Source organism: Sturnus vulgaris, chromosome 8 (genome assembly GCF_052056855.1).
Source record: "Sturnus vulgaris isolate bStuVul1 chromosome 8, bStuVul1.hap1, whole genome shotgun sequence".
In the NCBI taxonomy this organism is placed as follows: domain Eukaryota; kingdom Metazoa; phylum Chordata; class Aves; order Passeriformes; family Sturnidae; genus Sturnus; species Sturnus vulgaris.
Window position 1 is genome coordinate 25,486,122 of NC_142250.1, and position 21,064 is coordinate 25,507,185.

General features: G+C 40.4%; 1 protein-coding gene and 1 long non-coding RNA gene across 3 annotated transcripts in view; one reads left to right on the forward strand and one right to left on the reverse strand.

The window, feature by feature from the left end:
- The window catches only part of SLF2 (SMC5/6 complex localization factor 2), a 29,526-nt gene extending 10,880 nt beyond the window's left edge, over positions 1-18,646 (reverse strand). For both annotated transcript variants that reach the window (XM_088169259.1, XM_088169258.1), the window contains exons 1-10: positions 18,380-18,646; positions 13,274-13,317; positions 12,646-12,815; positions 11,371-11,425; positions 9,558-10,693; positions 6,281-6,363; positions 5,202-5,312; positions 4,763-4,930; positions 2,684-2,786; positions 1,193-1,268 (exon numbers count right to left, since the gene is read on the reverse strand). In XM_088169259.1, coding sequence (XP_088025385.1) covers positions 1,193-1,268; positions 2,684-2,786; positions 4,763-4,930; positions 5,202-5,312; positions 6,281-6,363; positions 9,558-10,693; positions 11,371-11,425; positions 12,646-12,815; positions 13,274-13,317; positions 18,380-18,489 — 2,056 coding nt within the window. In that variant the 5' untranslated portion in view covers positions 18,490-18,646. The remainder of the gene's footprint in view (positions 1-1,192; positions 1,269-2,683; positions 2,787-4,762; positions 4,931-5,201; positions 5,313-6,280; positions 6,364-9,557; positions 10,694-11,370; positions 11,426-12,645; positions 12,816-13,273; positions 13,318-18,379) is intronic.
- A 120-nt stretch (positions 18,647-18,766) lies between these two features.
- On the forward strand, positions 18,767-20,193 carry LOC148223037 (uncharacterized). Its single transcript, XR_015805028.1, has 2 exons — positions 18,767-19,055; positions 19,132-20,193. It is a non-coding gene; the product is annotated as an uncharacterized LOC148223037 (long non-coding RNA).
- The last annotated feature ends 871 nt before the right edge of the window (positions 20,194-21,064 follow it).

Below are 21,064 nucleotides of genomic sequence, written 5' to 3' on the forward strand. Positions count from 1 at the left end.
TCCTTTTAAGGGAAACAAATAAGCTTAGCAGTTTGCATCAATTCTAATAGCTCATCTCAGAGGAGTCAGTACATTAAACAGTAAGTTTATTTTCAGAACAAGGAGGGAGGAAAAAAGTCTAATACAGTATTTTGCACTAGGGAAACATCCTGCCTACATAACAGGTCGATTACTTTCAAGTTCCACCCATTTTCTGTCATAGTTCTCTTTCATCATGAACAGCAGAACAAGCAACAAGGCAATATTTTTGCCTAAGAGAATACATAAATTACTGCCTGTGTAGGTAAAGGCAAGAGGGTGTTATCACAGTGGGACTGGAAGAGAAGCTAAGTAAGATCTGAAAACAGGCAAGGTTTCTGGAACAGAAGAGGTAAACAAGGAACTCCCAGCCTTAATTGTTTGAATGCTCATTCATTATCTTGAACTGTTCATTCAGAATCAAGCCTAATGCCAGCAAGGCACAAATTAAAAGGAGGCTACATTCCCTCTGATATCAGCTCTGATTTCAAACAAGAATTAAAATACGGGATACAATTTGGACAGGCTGAGCAAATACTTCAAGAGAACCACATTACTTTAACAATGTTAACTGAATGTCACTTTTGATGGATCTGAATGAAGATATGGGGAGCATACAAAGGAACTTGTGCAGAAATATTTGAGTACAGACAAAGGAAGAAGACAAAACACAGAAGACATTAGCAGCACTGTGGGCTGAAGCAGATCCTTCAAAGTGTTTCTGTGCAGGTGTATGATTCACTTTTGTCATTTATCTGGAAAGTAAATCATGAAGTGCTACACACTGGGTATGACAATGTAAAAAACATCTTGTAGTTCTTAAGCTTCAAATGTCTGCATCATCCAAAGTAAAAGATGGAAAGGAGAGCAAACTTGAGTAGACTGAGCCTCTCTTCAGGTCAATTCTATTTGTGCAATATCAGGAGTGAGTTTAAAAGGCTCTGTACTGGATACTTTGGAGATATGTACCAGAACCACATACTGTGATACAGGTTGCACACACTCAGTGGAAGTCAGACCCCAGCTTTTCTGCACTACATTAGTAAAAATAGAGCCTAAATTCAAGCCAAAAATCACCCAACAGAACTAGTGCCTTTTACTGACTCACTTTTCTAAACTGAAGAGACAAGTGTTTTCATTCAGGTGGTTAGTTTTATATCCTTCAAATACTTACAGTTTTTTAGTGTTAACTCCATCAATCTGCCTAAGATCTGGGTGGAAACACAATGGTCAGGATGAATAGACATCATCTGTGAAGAGAGAAGAAGCCACACATCAAAAACCAAGCTGCATGATGGCATCAGTTTTCTTTTAATTAGAAGAAAACCCCCCAATCAATCCAGAACAAAAACACCAAACTCCCCAAAAGAGTAAAATGAGTAACAGATTAAAAAACAAACAAAACCTAAGTGCAAAGCCTCTAAAGCAAGATACACCAATGAGAACAGAATACTGTGAATATTGATTATTTCAAGCAGTGCAAAGATGATATGAATACTTTAAAATTAATTATTTACAGTATCAGAATGCTGTAATCCCATGTTGGTTTATAAACAAGTCTGAGGGTTAAGAGAATGGAAAGTATCACGTACTCCTTTGGAACCCATCTGCATCTGTGATCAAATTGAGCTCCCTGAGCAGAAGTTGAGGCAGAGTTAACTACACCCTTTTCCAGTCACAGACAAGTTGGACATATGCAATACTAAACCCAAGCAATGAATTCTTAGTTTTTCAGAGAACTCTTAACTACAAAAACATGGCTATGAAGTACAGTTCAGGTTTCTTGGAGCACTTCACTGGCCCAAAAAAAACCCTTATTTTTATCCCCCAAGTGCTGGACAGTTTCCTGCTGTGTAAGTGATCTCAGTTGGCTCACACCTCTTCCTTATTAGAAGAAATCCAGAGCTCATAGAAAGAGGGAAGGCAATCTTTTAACTGGCTGGAGGGACGGACGTGGAAGAGAAAATGTTTTCCTTTTGGCAAATATAGAAAGCCAGTCAACAGACTGAAGCCTCAATTTCTCAGATTTCTTTTTTGTTTCAGGTGCAGTTAGAATGTGGCAATTAACAACAGAATGGAGACTAGAGGGGGGCGTTTTTGTGAGTAAGGCACTGTGTAAATTCCTGGTGATTCAGACACTGGCATAGAGATCTTGAAAGGAGAGTCACCACACTTCCTTTGAGAATGACTCCAGGCTTCTTCCTGAGCCATAAGGTACCTTTTCCAAATGAAAATTATCTGATAATGCTGGTATCACTGATGATTTAGAAGATGATATATGTAGAAAATGATACTTTTGCATACTGCAGCACGTATTATTTTTCTAAGGGTGAAAGGAAATAAGATTAGCATTCACTCATGATTTGGCCCACAGCACCTCTCCTCACCTACTGTGTCCTTTTTCAATGCAGTAGCATATATGAACATGGAAAAGGCCATGAAGCTTTGCATTCACTCAGAGTGTGGACAAAAGACTCTCCATTGTTTTACCCCCAGTGACAATCAAAGTATTTCAGACTGGAGAACAAATCACAATCGGGGGGGGGAAAATAATATCTGATTTAAAAGTTGTTAATGGAACAGATTCACACACTTCAACTGGCTTCCAGGAAAAGTATTCTACATTCACAAAGTTATTATAACTGCATGAATAGCACAGACTTACCTGGAAAAGCCACTTTAGAATTGGTATGGGACACAATGTAGCACGGTAAGCAGAACTTAGAACACCATTAACAACTAAAAAAAGCTGCTGTGTTAGACCAGAACTGCAAGAGGAAAATGGGAGCAAGGAACAAAGATAAAAAACAATTAGTGATTGCATCATCATTTTCACAAAAACATTCAAAAAACTTCCTCACCCCTCAGATCATCAACCTCAACAGCAAAGAAAAATCTGAATATGCAAAACAGATGTTATTCTCGTGCTATTACTTATATAAAATGTCATAGTAATCAAACCTTGATTTTTAATAGCAATCAAATTTACAAATGTAATTTAGAACAACTATCTTTTTCTCTCTGTAAAGCCATATATACAGTCTGGAAACATCTGTATTATTAGGGAATAATAGTTTCAAATAAGCATTGATTTACACTATTGTACTATGAACCACCATGTCTGACTACACAGCCTGCTATGCTCAATGAGACTATTAAATAAGACTTTTAACTGTCCAACGACCTTTATCAACACTTTCAGAATAAGAGAGAAAAATATTGCTTTCAAAATTTTTAAAATTCCTTCTTAAAGAAAGGGTCTGGAGGAAAACTAATGCAATTAAAATCCCACAGCCTAACCTCAGTGTGCAAATTTGTGGGATGCAAACAGTAGCTGTTGGAAGAACAGAAAGTGTGCCATTGCTATTACTGAATTACTGCAGCTTTGATCACTGGGATGAGTTCAGCTGGTCAGAGCAGGGTGCTGATAACACCAACTTCATGGGCTCAAATCCCATATGGACCATTCACTTAAGAGCTGGACTTGATGATCCTCGTGGGCCCCTTCAACTCAGGATATTCTATGACTCTTCTTTAGAAAGTTAGGGATGCCATAAGCAGCTGAATTAAAGATATCTATTTTCCCACATACCCTTTTTTAGTATTCTCTATTCTCTCTATCTACTAAATCAGGTAACTCTGCAAAGAGATGTGTGTCCTAACTGCTATACATACCCTCGACCTGCCTCACTGGTATGACCCCCATGTGGCAACTGGGCAGCCAGTACATGTCAGCTGTGCCAACTGGGCTGAATGCATAAAAGCAATTAAATCATAATTGTCTTCTGCAAGGGATGATCAGTTTAATTCTCATTCCTCCAGTCACTGATTTACAAGATGCTTTTGAAGCTCATACCCTTGTGATCTCCAAAACATATTAATAGAAAGGCCTGAAGCCAAAGGAATGTGTTACAAACACCACTTCCTCAAGAGATTAAAAGTCTTTCTTCCTCCTCTTCACACCCACAACTGCACATACACAGTATATAAAATCCTTTAAGAGTAACTTAATTCTCTCAGTTCCTCAAATGCATGTTTGGAATAAAATACCAGTCGAAATAACCAGAAATGTTTCTGGATTTGCACTTGTGGCATTAGGCAAGTATTTGTCCAGTTATTTGTAGTGCAATAGCCTCATAAACACAGAGCAGAAATGCCTGTGGGTTACAGAGCAGTTGTTTATGTACACACTAACAGGCTGGAGACTCAGTGACTGAATGTAACAGATGTCAGAGATCCAGACCCTCTGCAACCCTCACAGGATGGAGCCTCAAATGCCAGGCCCATCCAGGATGGAAGCACCAAGTCTTTCAGCAGACATAATGTAACACTAGAAGGTCACAAACAGGTAACCACAAAGGTCCTTCAGTCTGTAGGTAGTTAAGCTTGTGTTCATTATAACATTTCACTTCTGCATTTGTTTCCCACAAAACTGGTAAAGTTATCAACAACAGCCCAATGTGGTAGAAATACAGAAGAGGCCAGAACAGCTGTTTAGCCTCATGTCTCATTTAAGAGGTTTTTCAAGAATTCCAGAGGAGGAAACAAGGAAGCTTCAAATTACAATTTACTGCTCTGTAAAGCTAAAATGGAAAGGAAAATTCCGGGGAAAGGGAGTCAAGTCTTGCCTATTTACTAAGACAAAGCTCATTTGCATGCAAAAATTAAACAGTATCTTAAAACTGCTAAAAATAAAAAGAAAATTGTACAAGTAAACAAAGCAAAGTGAAGAGCATATTCTTACTTAAGAAGCAGATATTCTACATGATTTTGAGGGATAAAGTGAAAATTCCTCAAGTCAAGGTCATGTTGAGTGAAGATTTTCCCAGCAGCTGATAAATCAAATAAATCTTCTCCAGGGTGTTTGTCAGGTATGACATAAGTTACTACTGAAAATTTCTTTATAAATGCCCTGTAAAATTCAAAACAGCTTTTATTAATTCAAACACTGAGAAGCTATTTGCTGCTTGAGAAAGTTATTTGCAGGTAATGAACACAATGGTCTTATGTGGAAACTGAATTCTTAGAATACAGTTGCACCCAAGGAAATCCACTCAACTCCAAAAGATTTTTAAAATGGTTCCCATTAAACATATTAACAATTGTTGGAAACAGGAAGAGGTTAGGGAAAAAAGAGGCTAGAAAAGAGATAAAGATTTAATTGGTTTTGGAGTTGCAAGGACCTGTGTTCTTCTGAGAGATCATCTCCATTGGCATTATCCTCATTTTCTCCATCTGAAGCATTGTCCTCTCTTTCTATGTCTTCCTGCAGCAGTTTCTCTATTTCCTCTAACCTGAAATAACAGCAGCAGCAGAGCATATCATCACCATTTAATATTTACAACAAAATCAACAAAAACCAAGCTCTGAATGTGAACCCTGGAGTCAGGAGCCAGTTACACATGGCAAAACCACGTGGGACATTGCATCTGTGTAAAAACCAAGCATCTTGCTATTCTAAGACACAGAGTGAATGTTTTCCAAAACCTAATGAATTTCCAACAGCACAATCACTGGTTTGTCAGACACAAATATTCAACCAACTTCTGATAAAGTTTTTGTAATTGCACAAAACTTTCAGTCTTGTGGCTGAATGTTTACTTTTTTCTAAGCACAAAACAAGTATTTTATTTGCTAAACACTGTTAGTTACAGGAGTATCTGCTACTGCACAGGCAGTCAGCCCACAGTTACCAGGGTCAAATTCTTTAATCAAAACAGTTAATCACATAAGCACTTAAGCACATGTACCCATCACCACCATTTGCCCTTAACATATAAACCACATTTCACTTCCTACCCAAAAGATCTCTTCTAAGAATACTCATTAGCTCTGTCCACTGACCTGTGTAACTACTCAGACACCAATAGCCTCCAAAATTTGGCAACAAAACTGAACTACAAATGCCTTTGAAAAAAACAGTACAGTCAGTCTACATAAATATTTCTATTTCATGCCTGACCAGCAGCTGCTAGCTGGCTCAGTGACCTAAAACAAAGGCATCAGTAAATTTAGCCTGGCTCTTCAGGGGTAAACAGATATATCACAAACCATTCCTTGTTGTTTGGAAGGAGCCTGTCATTCAGCTTTTACCATTTAAGCAACACTTGTAGGTCCTGTCAGTTCAGTTGTATGTTGGTGGCATCAGCAGGCAAAGCTTAGCTTGCTGCTAATCAAACTCTATCAGTTCTGGGGAGACAAAGCAAATTCGTGCTTCTACAACACCATCCCACATTTTTCAAAGCAGCTTTAAGAAACAAACCTTCTAGATTCTTCTTCCTCCTTCAAGAGATGATCTAAGCTGTTCACATATGACACCTCGCTTATAACAGGAGTCTTAGAAAGCTGTAAATGAAATAGTGAGACATTTTAAAAATACCATAAGCCATCAATTCATTATTCAACAATAATCAAAATAAAAGCCTCTTCCAATTTTAATGATGTTTTACATGCAGATATAAACCTAAAGGAGATCCTGCAAAACAGGATTATCAGTTTAGGTTTCTCAGTCCCTTGACAATTTTACATAATGGTCAAATCTCTCTCAATGACTAATTTAGAAATAACTGCTTCACAGTGGATCTGAACACTGAAGCAAGTCTCTGCATGTCTGAGGCTGACCTTCAGCTAGCCTTCACAAAGAGCATTACCATCAGAAGCCTTTTACCTCACAACTTTATTATTATAATCCACTGAGATCCTGGGAATCCCCATTTTTATGCATGAGACAAGAACCTCCAAAAATAATTCCGTTTTTTTTACTTTCAGAGTCCCTAGAGGGCAAAATTCCAGTGTTTGCTAAATCACCTCTAAATTAATCAAACAAAACAAAACTTCCAATCAAAATCCCAATACAAAACCAAATTAAGGAGCTAATCAACAGAACAACACACAAAGTTTTAACAAATTTTATAGTGGCTTGTTTTTCAGTAGCCAGTCTTTTATTCAGCTTGTAGCAGACAACAGATTTGAAATCATTTATGGCCGTGATTCCATTCTTCAGACAAGCACAGCTCTTCTGACACCACCCTGGTATTCAGCCAACTTTTAAATATAAAAAGCAGCATGTCTTTGTGTGGGAAATCTTGTAGGAGAGCTGAAGACTTCTTAGCTTATTTTATATTGTTAATATGTGTCAAGTAACTGCTGAACAACCAGGGAATCAAAACTTTATCCCAATGTACATATATGCCCCTTCTCACAAGAGAAGAATTTGGGTATATGCAAAAATCATGGTCATGGAAATGCTGGGACTCTTCTTAACAGTTTTGTCTTGGTCACTAATTATATCAGGGATAGGCCAGCCATATGTTGTGGTAACATACATGTCCCACAAACATTTGATCTAGGCTGTGTGTTTATCAGGCTTAACCATTAATCAGGTAGTCATGGTGGCTGAGATTGGGAAATACTTATGAAACCACACTATAACACTCCTGGTTACAGAATCATAAGAACAGATTATATAATTACAGCTACTCAACATCTGCCCATGGAGATCGCAATTCAGTCAACAAATAAACCTTATCAGAGATTAAAATGCACGAGGAGAGGGGAAGGCAGAAGAGGGAATTTATACAGGTATTCTGCTGTTTGTTTTCCACTCTAGAAACTGGTGATGGGCTGACCCCAGCCAGCAGCTAAGCACCACACAGCTTGATCATTTCCCCAGCCAGTGGTGCAGGGCAGTGAAAAGAAAAGCAAGGAAAGCAAAGACAAGAGACTTCATGGGTTAAGATAACAGTTTAATAAGGGAAAAGGCATAAGTGCAAAAAGAAAAAGCGATTCAAAGGCAGTCACTCAGCACCTCTGACAAGCAGAAGGATGCCCAGCTACACTCTGAGCAATGGCTACATACCAGACCAACTCCCCTCACTCTGGTGTTTTGATTGCTGAGCATGACATTATGTGGCATGGAATATACCCCTTTGGTCATCCAAGGTGTGCTTTCCAGGCTCTGTTCCCTCCCAGCTTTTTGTCTGCTCTATGGGGGCAGCATGGGAAGAAGATAAAGCCTTAATGCTGCCAAGTACTGCTCCATGACAGGTAGATAACTGGTCTATATCAACACTGGTTTTGTCTGAAACACACAGCACCATATAGCTGTTATAAGGAAAATTAATTCCAACCGAGTCAGGCTCAGTACAAAATCTCTTTGTTTAAATACAGCCATTTCCAACCTGTACCAAGTGTCAGGAATGCCACAATAAGACCTACTGCAAGACCTTCCCTATTAAAACATTATTTCACAATAGAACTTCCAAATCACTACCTATTTGACAAGCTCTTACTGAACAAATGAGCTAATTTTTAAAAACACAAACCAATTCATCACCATAATATCCTGTACACAGGAATTCAAAGATGTCATCTATCCCTACTGATCAGAATTCATTCAGCTTTTTGAAATCCTAAAACACTTCCAACTTCCATGAAATACAACCCCAAAGAAAACACCACACTTTGTCACATGCACATCTCTGACAATCATAGACTGTGTCAAGGATATGCGACTGGAGTCCAGCACACAGATCTCTAAATGTCTACATCAATTTCTTCCAATTAACTTCAGCTCATAAAAATCTTACCTGACTAGGAAAACAAAAACATTAGACTGCACGCATCTTCTAAATGCAACCTCCTAACTTCAGGGGGGAAAAAGCAAAAATAGAGCTCCTAAAAACAACCAAAGGCATAGAGCTGAATCAATCTATCTGCACAAAGGATCTGTCAGCCATTCCCGAGGCAAGCACATCCCTGCTCCAACTACAATGTAACTCTACAGCAGCACAGGACCCTTAAGCCAAGTAAGCAGCTCTGCAGGCAAATAATTCTGAATTATCATGCATTATGAACAAGGGAGAAAAATCATATAAAAATACAACATAACAAAGCTGATTATCTGCTATTTCAATATACGCTGGTGTAGCCTTAATGAGCATAATGAGAACCAGAAAGAGGTGCCTGAGTGTTGGTGCAGAATACATTTCTGACTAAAAATTAATGTAAAGTAACTATTACGAATTAGTCACACACATCCTGACTGCTGTTAGCAAGAGTTCTACTGGCACCACTTAGACAAAAATTGAGTAGACCTTGTAGACACAGTCAAGTTTTTGTCTAAGACATAGCCATGGTTTGTGCCCTGCATGGGAGTGGAATAGGTACCAGAAGACTACTAGACATCTCAGCTGCTGCAGCAGCTTGCTTTTTGTTTATAAAACTGAGCTAAATAGCAGAAATTAGTTCTCTAGAACACCTGAAGAGTTGCTGTCTGTCCTGTATGCCAAATGGAACAGGTGAGGTTGGAGGCAACTTAATTTTTGAGTATGAGATGTCTCCATTCACCTGGGCCTGTATCTGTTTTACTGGATATACCTACCATATAAAATTTCATTCTCCTAAACTCTGAAATATGGAGTAATAATTTAGCACCCACTGGACCTTGCACTGTGCTAAAATCTCTATTATTTTTCTTGCAAATCACATCCATAAAATACTTGAAAAACATGTGCTTTTTTGATTTTTAGGCAACTTACATGAAGGTTCAGTAATGGAGTTACAGTGTCCTGAGAAACACTGTCAAAAGAGTCTTCCAGGGTTCTTGTCTGTGGTTCGAGACTTGAACTGAGCATTTTTTGCAGTGGCATTAATACTACTTCTTCATCATCATCATCTAGAATGGATTCCAAAATGTCATCTTCACTCTCAGAGCTGCTTTGCCATTTTCTGTTCGGCTTGGACTTGCAAGTAAAGTTCCTTTTAACTTCTAACTCTCCTGAGGTTTGTGAAGACTTGTGGCCACTGTCCATGAAAGACTCTTTCACAGGCAATGAGGGGGGAACACTTTTACCATTCTCTAAGGACAGTCCGTGTTTCCCAGAGATTTCCATTCTACAAGAATCAGGACTATTTTCAGAAATCTCATGGATAGTATTTGAAAAACTGTTGCTGGGTTGAATACTGTATCCTTTATTCCGTTCATGTCTTTCTGGTCTTTTATCTTGCTCTTTCTTAACATCCAGTACCTGAGATATGCCAGCAATCTGGAGAGGGGATTTCGTGCCTTTTGTTTGTATTAAGTGGTGGGGAGAAGGCAACACAGTACTTTTTTCCTGAGAAAAAGGAAGGGACTTATCCAAGGAAAAGCATGAGTTAGCCAGTTGCAATTGATTCTCTTTGGTATCCACAACAGAAATGTGGTTATTTTTAGCAGAACTGTGTGCAGAATATGAAGATGTTAAACTTACAGCGGTGTAATTATTTTTCTCCTTTTCATTGCTTGAGTTGAGAAATTCCTCTGAAAGAGTCAAATCATGTCTTGACAGGGTAGCAGGCTCCTTGAGTTGCAGAACATCATCATGAGGAGACTTTAAAAAGATATTTTTTACAAAGTCACACCTCCTGCTCTTGTATTTTGAAGGTGATCTACTAAAAGCAGGATCATTCAGTTCAGATTGATCTGAACTATCTACATCCACACTCATGGCAGTGTGTTTTCTTTTCCCAGGAGAGTCTCTTGGTTTGGATAGCCCAAAGGACAACTTGAGGAAGTGTGAAGGAACAGCTGGGCTCTTTGGTGCACCAGAGGCCATTTCAGATGATGTTCTAAATGCATGTGGAGAAGATGCCTCATGTTCTAAAACCTGTGTTAGCCTTGGTTGAGATGGGTCATCTGTGAGGTGTTGGAGAAAAAAAAAATACCATTATGACATTTTAAAAAACCAAAATAACAGTTTTTAAAAAATAAAACGTGTAACAGCTTTCCATTTAAAAAACTAACATCTGTTTTTAGGTCAAATAGGACCAGAGCAGCAAAGAGTCTGATGGCTTTCCACAGCCATAGAACCCCTTTTCTTTCTTTTTAAAGTTTATCTTCCTAGTGACCAACCTCAAGCTTTTTAGATTCCATTCTACCACCCATAGAACAAAATTATGTGTTTAAAAAAGTCAAAAAGCAACAAAAATACCAGCTCAATTTTAGTGGTTAATTCAACAAGAATATTCTTTCTGGATTAAGCTAAAAGGCACAATTTATTAACCACCACGGAAATGTGGATTATCCAAAGCACAAGAGAAACCATAAAATAATCTGGGATCAAGAACAATGAAATATCACAAATTCTAATGAAGTTACAAATCAATGTGTTTACACTAAAATCCTAAATTACTTTTAAAACTCTTCAAACTTGCCATATATTAGAAATAACATTGACTATTCAGCAGCAGTTATTGTTTTAGTAAAAGAAAATAGAAAACAATTTCAAAGAAAAAAAGTCATTAAAAAGAGACATGAAGTGATGAATTCAATTAATTGATTAATTAATTCTATATTAACAGCAATGCTCATACCTGAGGCAATCTCCCTTGAACCAAAAGACATTTTTCTTATAGGACATCCATTTCCCTAAAAATAAAGGCAGAGGGAGAAAGAACAAAAAAAGTTAACTGTATACTTTTTAAAACCAGTGTTGAATCCAGCACAGACTTAGTTCCATACACCCCAGAAATAAATTAAAAGGCTTCATTTCAAGACAAATTTAAAACACAGCTGCAAAGATCTCTCCAGAATCCAAATTATATATTTTTTCTTCAGATGAAAAGTGACCTGTAATTAATACCACATTTTTAATAGGATCACTCCCATCTCTATTAAATACTGTGGCTTAAATGCATAAATCTGAACTACTATTAACTGCAACTTCTAAATAGTAGAAATTTGCCAGACTGCTCCCTAAGCTGCATTGTAAGGAAACACAAGACTATAAGGCATTTAAGATAAAGCCACCTTTTTCTACAAAATACAATTTCAAGTTACAATTCCCATTGCATTTCCATTCTTGCATCTATCCCAGAATATCTCCCCTGCTTTTAAAATAGGATTTTTCACTGATTGTAAAATGAAGAACCAGCTTACCCAAGCATGACCTAAAATTTACAAAGGAATAGGAAAAGATCATAAACTTCTCTAACATTTGTAAAATGCAGCACCAAGAACCTGATCCTATCATGTAAAATTAACAAAATCTAAAGACTTAAGAATTCATATGCACAATGGGTCAGTGATTTCCACCTTTCCTAATTCTTCTAAAAACACCTGATGCAAAACATTTGTTCCTTAGAATAGCTTCATGGGATGTGGCTTAGATTGTTTGAATTTCTGCTTCTCTCATTCCCTTTCTCTGCAGAGAACTTCCGGTGACAACCTAAATGCAGAATCAGTAGGACAGCAGAGCAGTGGGGAAATCTGGCTTGAACACAGATGTGGTACCCACAGTGTCATTACTTGCAGCCCATTATTTTCAAATATCAGCTTCTGGACACAAAACCCATTTGTCAGAGTCTGAGCTGGAATCTGTGAGATCCACAGAGTCATTCTTCTCTTCTCAACTGTTTCCATAAGGCAATGGTGCTCTCCTTACATACCCAGACACTTCTCATTTCTTCCCTGCTCTGGCTAGGCAATCTTTTCCTTTTTGGTGAAGGAATGCACGAGAGACCCTGCAGTAACATGGAGCTTCTGAATCACAACTTTTGGGCACAAAAAAACCCAGGGCCCTGCACACTGCCATTCTCTGATATGTTTACACTGTCCATTTCCTCAATTCTTTTCCAAAAGACACCTACCACAGGACTTATTTGGTGTTTGGTCTGGCATCTTTTTCTTCTGACCTTCTTCGGAGAAGATGAATTCCTTTCAAAACCTTCAGTGCGTAAAACTGACAGTCCCACTCCTTCATCTTTTACATTTCCTTTGTCTGGTGAGGACAGCACAGTTCTGTCTTTATGGCCACGGTCTAGGAGAGAAAAGACCAATTACCCACAAAAATTATATTGGAAGGAAAAAAAAAAACCAAACCAACAAACCTTATTATTGTGTATTACTTGATATTCTCTCTCTCTCACATGTAATCCAAAATTAATTAACTCACCCATTCAGTTTTGCTAATGCCATGCAAACAATCACATGACCTATGATGCAGCTTCAGTTGTTATAAACAATCTGGCTTAAGCATAAGACATAACTTGAAATAATAATTACATCACTATTTAAAGAAATTAATTTAAACAGAAAATTAATATTTTCAGTTACATTATTAGAAAAAATTTAAATGTGCTCATTTTGACATATTTGGTAAGCTATACTCATTATGTTGCTGCTCCAATATGGAATGAGATTGGACAATCATTCTGCACACTTACTTAACTAAAATTCATATAAATGTCTTCCACTTTAAAAAAAAAACATATTTACCTTGACTTAAAACTGGTTTGAAGAACTCCGTAATCATCTGGTTTCTGAGGAGAAAACATAACTTTATCTTTTTAAAAGAACAATGCATAAATGCCCATTTAGTTTATGTTATATAATTAAAACATTGTAAATTAGTCCTACAGATTTTCTTTAGTAGCTCTTGCTTCTGATAGAGCAGAAAAAGCATCATCACCCTCTTCACCTTCTATCCTTCACTCTGCTTGGCTAATGAAGTTAACCTGTTAGTTTCCTCACTCAAACGGTTTTCTTTATAATCTCGGTAAATCTTAACCACCCTTCCACCTTAAACGACATTTTCCTGAATGGAACTGACCTCATCTGCATCCAGTATGGTAGGTGGGACCTCACCAGCATATTATGTGATGGCATTATGTCACTTAACAACCTCCTCATGTCCACTCTGAGCTGCTAACTCTAGCATCTCACCTGGCTTCCAACAGAGACAGCAGCCTACAGCCACCTACAAGACAATTATTAGCTTTAAATCAGAGGTATTTTCTCTGGCAAGAACATCTGGGACATGAGAACACCAAGGCATTCTCCACTGAAGAATATAGCTTCTAAAAATGTGCAGATTGGATGAAAAACATTCAATTTGAACAACAAAATGCATCAGAATCTGTGAACTCTGCATCTTCTTCCACACAGTTTGCTAATGACTTTAAGGCTCTACTGAGTGCCTGTTTCGAAAGTGTCTCCACATTCTAACAAGTATTGATGTGAGAAAAATTGTTCACGTTGTTGCAAGAACAGCAGAGGCTGTTTCCATGTTTCGTTGTCTTCTGTACCTCCCAATGCAAAGTTACATTATTACTGCCTGAGAAACAGTGATAACCAAGGCAAAACCTGCTTACTCCAGAATCTAAGCTAACATATTCAAGTATCCAGACCTGACCATGTCCCCACAGACCCAGTAACCATCTATGAAGCTTAGGCCAGAAGAACCCACTGCTCACTTTTACAAAATTAATTTGGATTTAATTTTGAATATTTCTTTAAGTTTGTAACCATCACTTTTGCATTTTCTGACACAGCTTTTGCATTTTTAGCACCTACAGAAATACAAAAAGCTGTTTATAATGCACTGATACTTCTTAAATCAGGATACTAGCAAGCACTGTGATTACAGGTGACTTTTCACTGAGTTAGTGTCTTCAAATGTCCATCTGTGAGCGCACAAAACTGGGTCTGGCTTGCCAAAGAAAGCTGAGAAACTTCTTGTCAAAGACTGGCTGCCTTCAGCTTGTCCCAGCTGTTTGGCACAGGCCAAAATATATTACAGCAACAGTGTTAAATTTTTGACACCAGGCTCTCAAGTCCATTAGACAGGTTTACTGGCACAAGTAAGTTACCTGGTGGGAGTTTAAGCTGGTGCCTCAAGAAAGGGACCACAAACAGAAATCCCAGAAATCTGAACTACCCAGCAGTCCAAACCAATAGTGATTTTAGGGTCTGGGGTCTTGTCAGCCTGCATCTGTTCTGCTACCCAGTGGTGCTCTGTGGTCATATTCACACCCTCTTAGGCTGTTTCAGGGGCAATTTCAGTTGGTTCTGTGGACCATGTTGTAATATGGTTGTTATTGTTCACGTACCACAATTTACAGTCTGTCCACTCCAGCTATTAATTTTAAAGTAATATTTAACCCATTAAGATTGTCTAGTCTAACAACTGTTAATGTTCAGGTTGCTAGCCCCAGGCCTTGCTATAACCCATCTTTGACTTACTCAGCAGAGCCTTGTAGTTCAAGTAAAGTTCAACTACCAGCCTAACAACTCTTGCTACTTCTATCACTCAGCTACTTTCAAATAAGATAAAACATTCAGCACACAGGATTCCCCTATTTCAGTTCAGCAGAAGAACCAAAGACTTACATTTAAGTTTATTCACTGTTATTGCTGCTGACCAATTTGTTTTTCTGCCCTAGACCTCCTTGCACTCCACACTGACCTCACCTGCTCACAGCAAAGCCCTCTCCACCTGCATTCCTCAGGACACACCTGGTACTTGCTTGGATTGCTCTTAAGCTGTGAAATCATCTGGTGCCCGCAGCTTTCCATGCTGCATATCCTTCCAAACCCTTACCATTTTCCTAACTAAGCAACTGTACTTCTTTCTTCCCCATTAAAGCCCCATCTGCACATGAAGCACTGCTGGCAGCCCACATCTCACCTTCAGTTACCATCCAGATTCCTCTCTGCACCTAAATCTTGAAGACAAACTGATGGACAGAAATGTTAGAGGTCATTGATTCAAACAAACAATATTGTTGAGGCCCAAGTTTGCAGCCCCCAAAGGAAGGGGAGAAGGAGAGGGGTTTTGTGTGTGGTGTTGAAACCTCTGATGTGCCTAAGATGGGAGAGAGTGGGATCCCATCACTGGAGGATGACCATGACAAAACAAGCTGGGGCTTGAGCCAGATAAGGCACAGACCCTGCAAAGGTGGGAAAATGCTTTTTATCATGCACACAACTGGCTGAGGTATAAAACAACACCCCTCCATCCAGGGAGAGGTATTAGGATATTCACCCTTAGGCCTGAAGGTATTTATCCCTTCTGATAAGGCATAATGTGAGAAACACCAGTCTAAGATGGAGTCATAAACCATCAAAGACCTTCCAAGTGCCCCCAGACTCATTTCTAGGGTCTGCAAGGGACCATGTTAAATTCATCCTCTCCCAGGGAGGTACCTGGGCATTACCACCTGAACATCTGCTAACCCACTGAACTCTACATTTTTGGGATTTCCCCTATCTCTGGCTGGTCAAGACTGCAAGCATCACTTTCACCAGCAGACACCAGAATTGCAAAAATTAAGTCTCATCACTTGATCCATGGTGGTGATATTTCTCCTATCTACTCTTATCCTTGTGTTTTCTTTCTTTTCCTTATGTATTTTCTTAAGTAGTATTTTCCTACTTTTATAATGTCACATTACTAGAGATAATAACCAAAATAGCTATATACCTCATTCCCATTGCAACCAAATTATTCTAAAATAAACCCTGTGTGTGTGTGTATATATAAACACCAGGTATTTCAGTGTTCTTTCTCGCTAATCTGCCCCAAGGGACCTATTAATGGGAACTTCAGTTACTCTGGCCTTGGGGGCAGCTTGCAACAAAACCAAAACCAAGGCCTTCTGCCACCTCTGTCCTTGTTTCCACAGCCACTGATTTCAAATGACTGCTTATGTCCTTCATATATTGCTCTATCTTTTTGCTGCCTTTTATTATAAATCCAAGAATTTCGTAGCAAAATTTCTGCTCATTCCATAATTAAACAAAGTCTTGTACAAAATAACAGGAAATAAAGGCACTTCTCTTCATTCAAATGAAATATGAGGGAGAAGGGATGTCAAGTGATTTGTCTTAGACTACTTGTTTGAAAGTCTTTATCCAGCAATATTTTCTCCTTTGCGTTTGTAACTCTGCTTTTTGAAGTGCAAGGGCAAGGAACTGTCCAGCCAAGATTCTGTATTGTGTCTCAGACAAGGAAATGTACTAGAAACTTCAGACAACAGCAAAGGGTGGGAAAAAGAAAAAAAAAATGCAACACAGTACAAGGAAGAATGTGAAAAAAACCAGGGCCATCCAACCTGCCTTTCACATACATGTGAAAGTACAAAGAGAAATGTGATTTTCTATGTGAATGGGACCATAACTGTTCACAGGAGAATCTCCATTCTTTAGTAGGAGGTTACTGTGTTTCACTCTTTCGCTAACATGAAAATCACAGTTGTTTAATGTATCTTTCTCAACAACTATCCAGCTGTGGCTAAAACTTTTCAGCAATATATATAAATTCAGCAAGACCTTTTATCCCAAATAAAAATTATCACACCATATTTTGTAAAATCTCAGCTCGACTGAGATACCAGGGAGACCACTAAAAACCCAAATGAAAACCCATAAATACACGATCTCACCCAATTAAAGAAAAAAGTTACACAGCCAGGAGATGAACCTAACAGATCCTCCAGGCATTTCAACAGGGCACAGCCTGCATGGAAGAAGGAAGGAGGAAATACTTTCATTTGCCTTAAAAAACAACCCCTTGAGCATTTGGCAGAAGCAGTTAGTGTTTACAGTCATACTCGTGGTTATTCCTGGCTGGATAAAAACTGTCCTTTTGAAAAGCTGTGTTGGAAACTAGCAATAGCTCCAAGAGAGCAAATTCACGTAACATAGGAAAAACTATAAAAAGCTACTATATCTTTGATGACACAGAACATCTTGAAAAGCTCTGTAGAAAGAACAAAAACAAAACAAAAACCCAGCCAAAACCGAAATTCATACAGAAAAACTCAACTGCAATGAAACCGAAATCGCAGTTTCACTTCACTTTCTTGGGCAAAAAGTAAGATTGAAAAAGTGAACTTTTTCTTTCCCCTTCATTTAAATGACAGTGCTATCAAAACAGAGGATCTGAACAAAATAAGGTGCTACTAATAGCGTAAGAGAACTATTACTCGTCTTATTCTGCAAGACACATCTAGGCAGCCTCTGAAAAACCTCGAGTCGGTGGCAGAATTTGAATTTCTAGTTAGTAGACAAGTTTGTCAAGTCTAAAAACGCTATCAGTGACAGGCAGTGTTTCCAGCGGGCAGTGTCCTCCAGCACCGTTAGGCGCAGGTCCCGGCAGGAGCCGGGTTCAGGTTCGGAACCTGAACCGACACCCAAGGCTCTCGGTTAGAACCGAACCGCTCAATCCGCTCAGCTCTACAGGTGGGCTGGGTAACGCCAGGGCAGGAGCTGTGCCCACACGCACGGCTCCGGGATTTTAAAGGATGTGCTAGAAACGCCAGCCAGAACTTAGCTGGACACTCCCTTCAGACTCCTGGACGCTGCCAGGCTAACGAACACCGGCACCAGCTGCCGGTTCCGATGGAGAGGCCCCGGCCGGGCCCCTCGGTGGCTGGAACACCGGGGAGGTCCCGATGATGCTCCCGGGGTAACCCCCGCCGAGCCGACCCCTGCCGCCCGCCCTGGGCAGCACGGCGCACGCCGGCAGCCGGGGCATCCCGCTAACCGGACTTGGTGCCCGGCGACGACCGCGACCGCTCATCTTCCGCGCCTCGCCCGTACCTGCAGTCTTGGGCCGCCTCTCTGCCCGCGGCGGCCGGCATAACATGGCGGCGGGACATGGCAAAGGGAGGGCCCGGAGACGGCAGCCCCTCGCCGAGCGGTCGGGTCATGGCACGGGCGGCCCAGCGGGACTTGAGCGGCCGAGGGGAGCGGCCGCTCCCAGCAGCATCGCCAGGAGCGGGGCTCGAACGCCCCGCACGGCCGGCACGCCCAGCGCAGCCCGCAGATCACGGGCGGAAGCTAACGGGCTCCGCTCTTCCCTTTTTCAATGGGTTCAGACGCTGATTGGCCGAGCCGTTGCAGCGGCTGCGTCTCCCATTGGTTTCTTTCCGCCGGGGGCGGGACAGGAAGCCAGATCGTGGCTGTGATTGGCTGCTGGGGAGCGGAAGGCGGGAGCGCCGTTCCGCGGCCGAGGGAGGAAGGTTGTTTGGCGCCTTGGTCTCGTGCCGGTCCCCGCCCGCGCTGCCGTTCTGTGATTGCTGCGCTCGGGGACGGCCCCGCCCCCGCCGCTGCCGGGGTCACTCCGGGGACGCTCATGGGGCGGTTCGTCCACGGGCAGAAGCGTCCTGCGGGGAAAACGGCCCCAGGCCGCCACCAGAGCTGCAGGCCGTGCGGCTTGCGCTGAGTCTGGAAGGAGATCCAGGCTGCGCATCCGTCTCTAGAGCCGCGAGACCAGGTGGGGAGGCTGAAAAGTTGGAATGGGAATAACTTTTTCAAAATCACCACTAAACCCTGCGCTTTCCCGTCCTCAGCCTGCTATGCAAGATTCCCTCTGTGCCTGGACTTCCCCCAGAAGAGGCATCCTGAGTGGAATCCTGTGACCTGCACCACCACCTGGCAAACATTTTGGATAAAATCTTGGATTAGGCAACCTGAAGAACCAGACCTGCCAGCTTACAGAATACTACGGATAGCAGTACTGGCATTCTGTGTAAATTCACATAGTTAGTCTGTAAAAACTAGCAATATCAAAAAGTTGCTTTAGCGGTTCAAAGCAGGCGCTGAACAGATACAAGATATTCGCTATATGTATGTATTGGGGTTTTTGTTGGAGGTTTTGTTTAGCACTTTGCCTAAGAGGTGACCAAAGCCACTGTTTTCCTGATGTTTTTCTTGGGTTCAGAAATACCAGGAGACAAGTGACTCAAATGAAAAGGAGTCACTCACCCCCATGTCTCTTCTCACACCCTCCCTTAGGCTGGCCTAGGGAAAGGCTGCAAAGCAGAAGTAACAGTAACACAGAAAAGAAAGCACAGGACAAGATAAGAAAGTGTTTCATGAACACCTGAATATCTGAATCTGCCCTGTACTATGCATCCCACCCCCTTTCATCATGCCCATCCCTCAGCCTGTTTTTCATAAGGTTTGAGCCACGTAATTCCTAATCTCTTAAACTCAGCCTCAAAAGTGTAAAACACTGGCTGCCATCAAAACATGCACCTTTGCTTCTTCCTTGCTTGAGGCCCTCCTACACAAATTCTGCCTTCAGCTGCAGGCACGCTGCCCCAGGGACCACCTATGACTATTATGTTCCCTGGAGTGGATCTCACTGTTTGACAACATGCTTCTAAACCCACTATGCACAGCACTACAAAAACCCCATGCTTATGCTGGGTGTAACTCATTTGAGCAACAAATGAAGAACAGTTTGACTTGCTGTTGTACAGATTTGCCTGAAAAGACAGCAGTGTATATATGAAGTACCATTAATAAAATGTTAGAGTTTCATGCCCAGTGTTACCCAGGAATTCCAGAAATATATGTTAAAATAACATATTGAAGGAGCAGATGAAATTAAAGTCCTATAAACATTTGCTTTGTCTTTCAAGTTTAATACTTTAACCACGAAAAATGGTAATAGACGTAGAGGCATTTCTATGGTTAAGTAACCTGGAGTTGTAAAGAGTTCCTAAAAAGCAACCGAGTAGTTGAATACAGAGCAGCTTCGATAGAACATCCAATTCCAGCACTGGTGATGGCAAGGTGAAGCTGCTTATCATGGAAGTAAGGATGGGTTTCTGAAGTGGCAGAGGACTGTGAAACTCTCATATAACTGTAAGTACAAGGATAAAAGCAAACACGAGCTGTGAGGCTGCAAAAGGAAGGTTTTGCTAAGGAACCACAGGAAGTGGCAGGTAAGGGCCTGGTATTGTCATAAGTTACCCCCTTGAGATTAAGTGTTGTACTGTTTTCCCCAATACAGGACCAAGTCTATGTGGAAACAAAACAATATTTATTATCATACCTTTTATTAAGTTGTTGTAGTCAACTTACTAATAGCAGATCATTACCAGACAGTAAATTCAGTTATTCCATCAAGATTCACACAAATGCCATCACTCATTGTTACCTAGTAGGGAAGGAAAACTGACCACAGTGGTTTTCTCAGATACACACTGATGTGCCCCTGGCTTTAGGGTCAGTGCTCAGAAAGAGAAAGGAAATGTTTAAAGATTTTGATTGTTTTTGCTGGGAGAACATGGATACTGAAAAAAGCTGTGGAATTGATGGAAGGGATAAAGCCCAGTCTCACGTTGAAGTGTTCTGATACAGGCAGCCATTATTCTTTGTGCTGTACATGTAAAGGAGACTGCTGAGCACTATGCAAGTTGTGGGGGGGTTAAGTAGAAAAACCACTTATTTTGAAACCGGAATAATAATGTCTTCTTTAGACTTAGGCTGGTT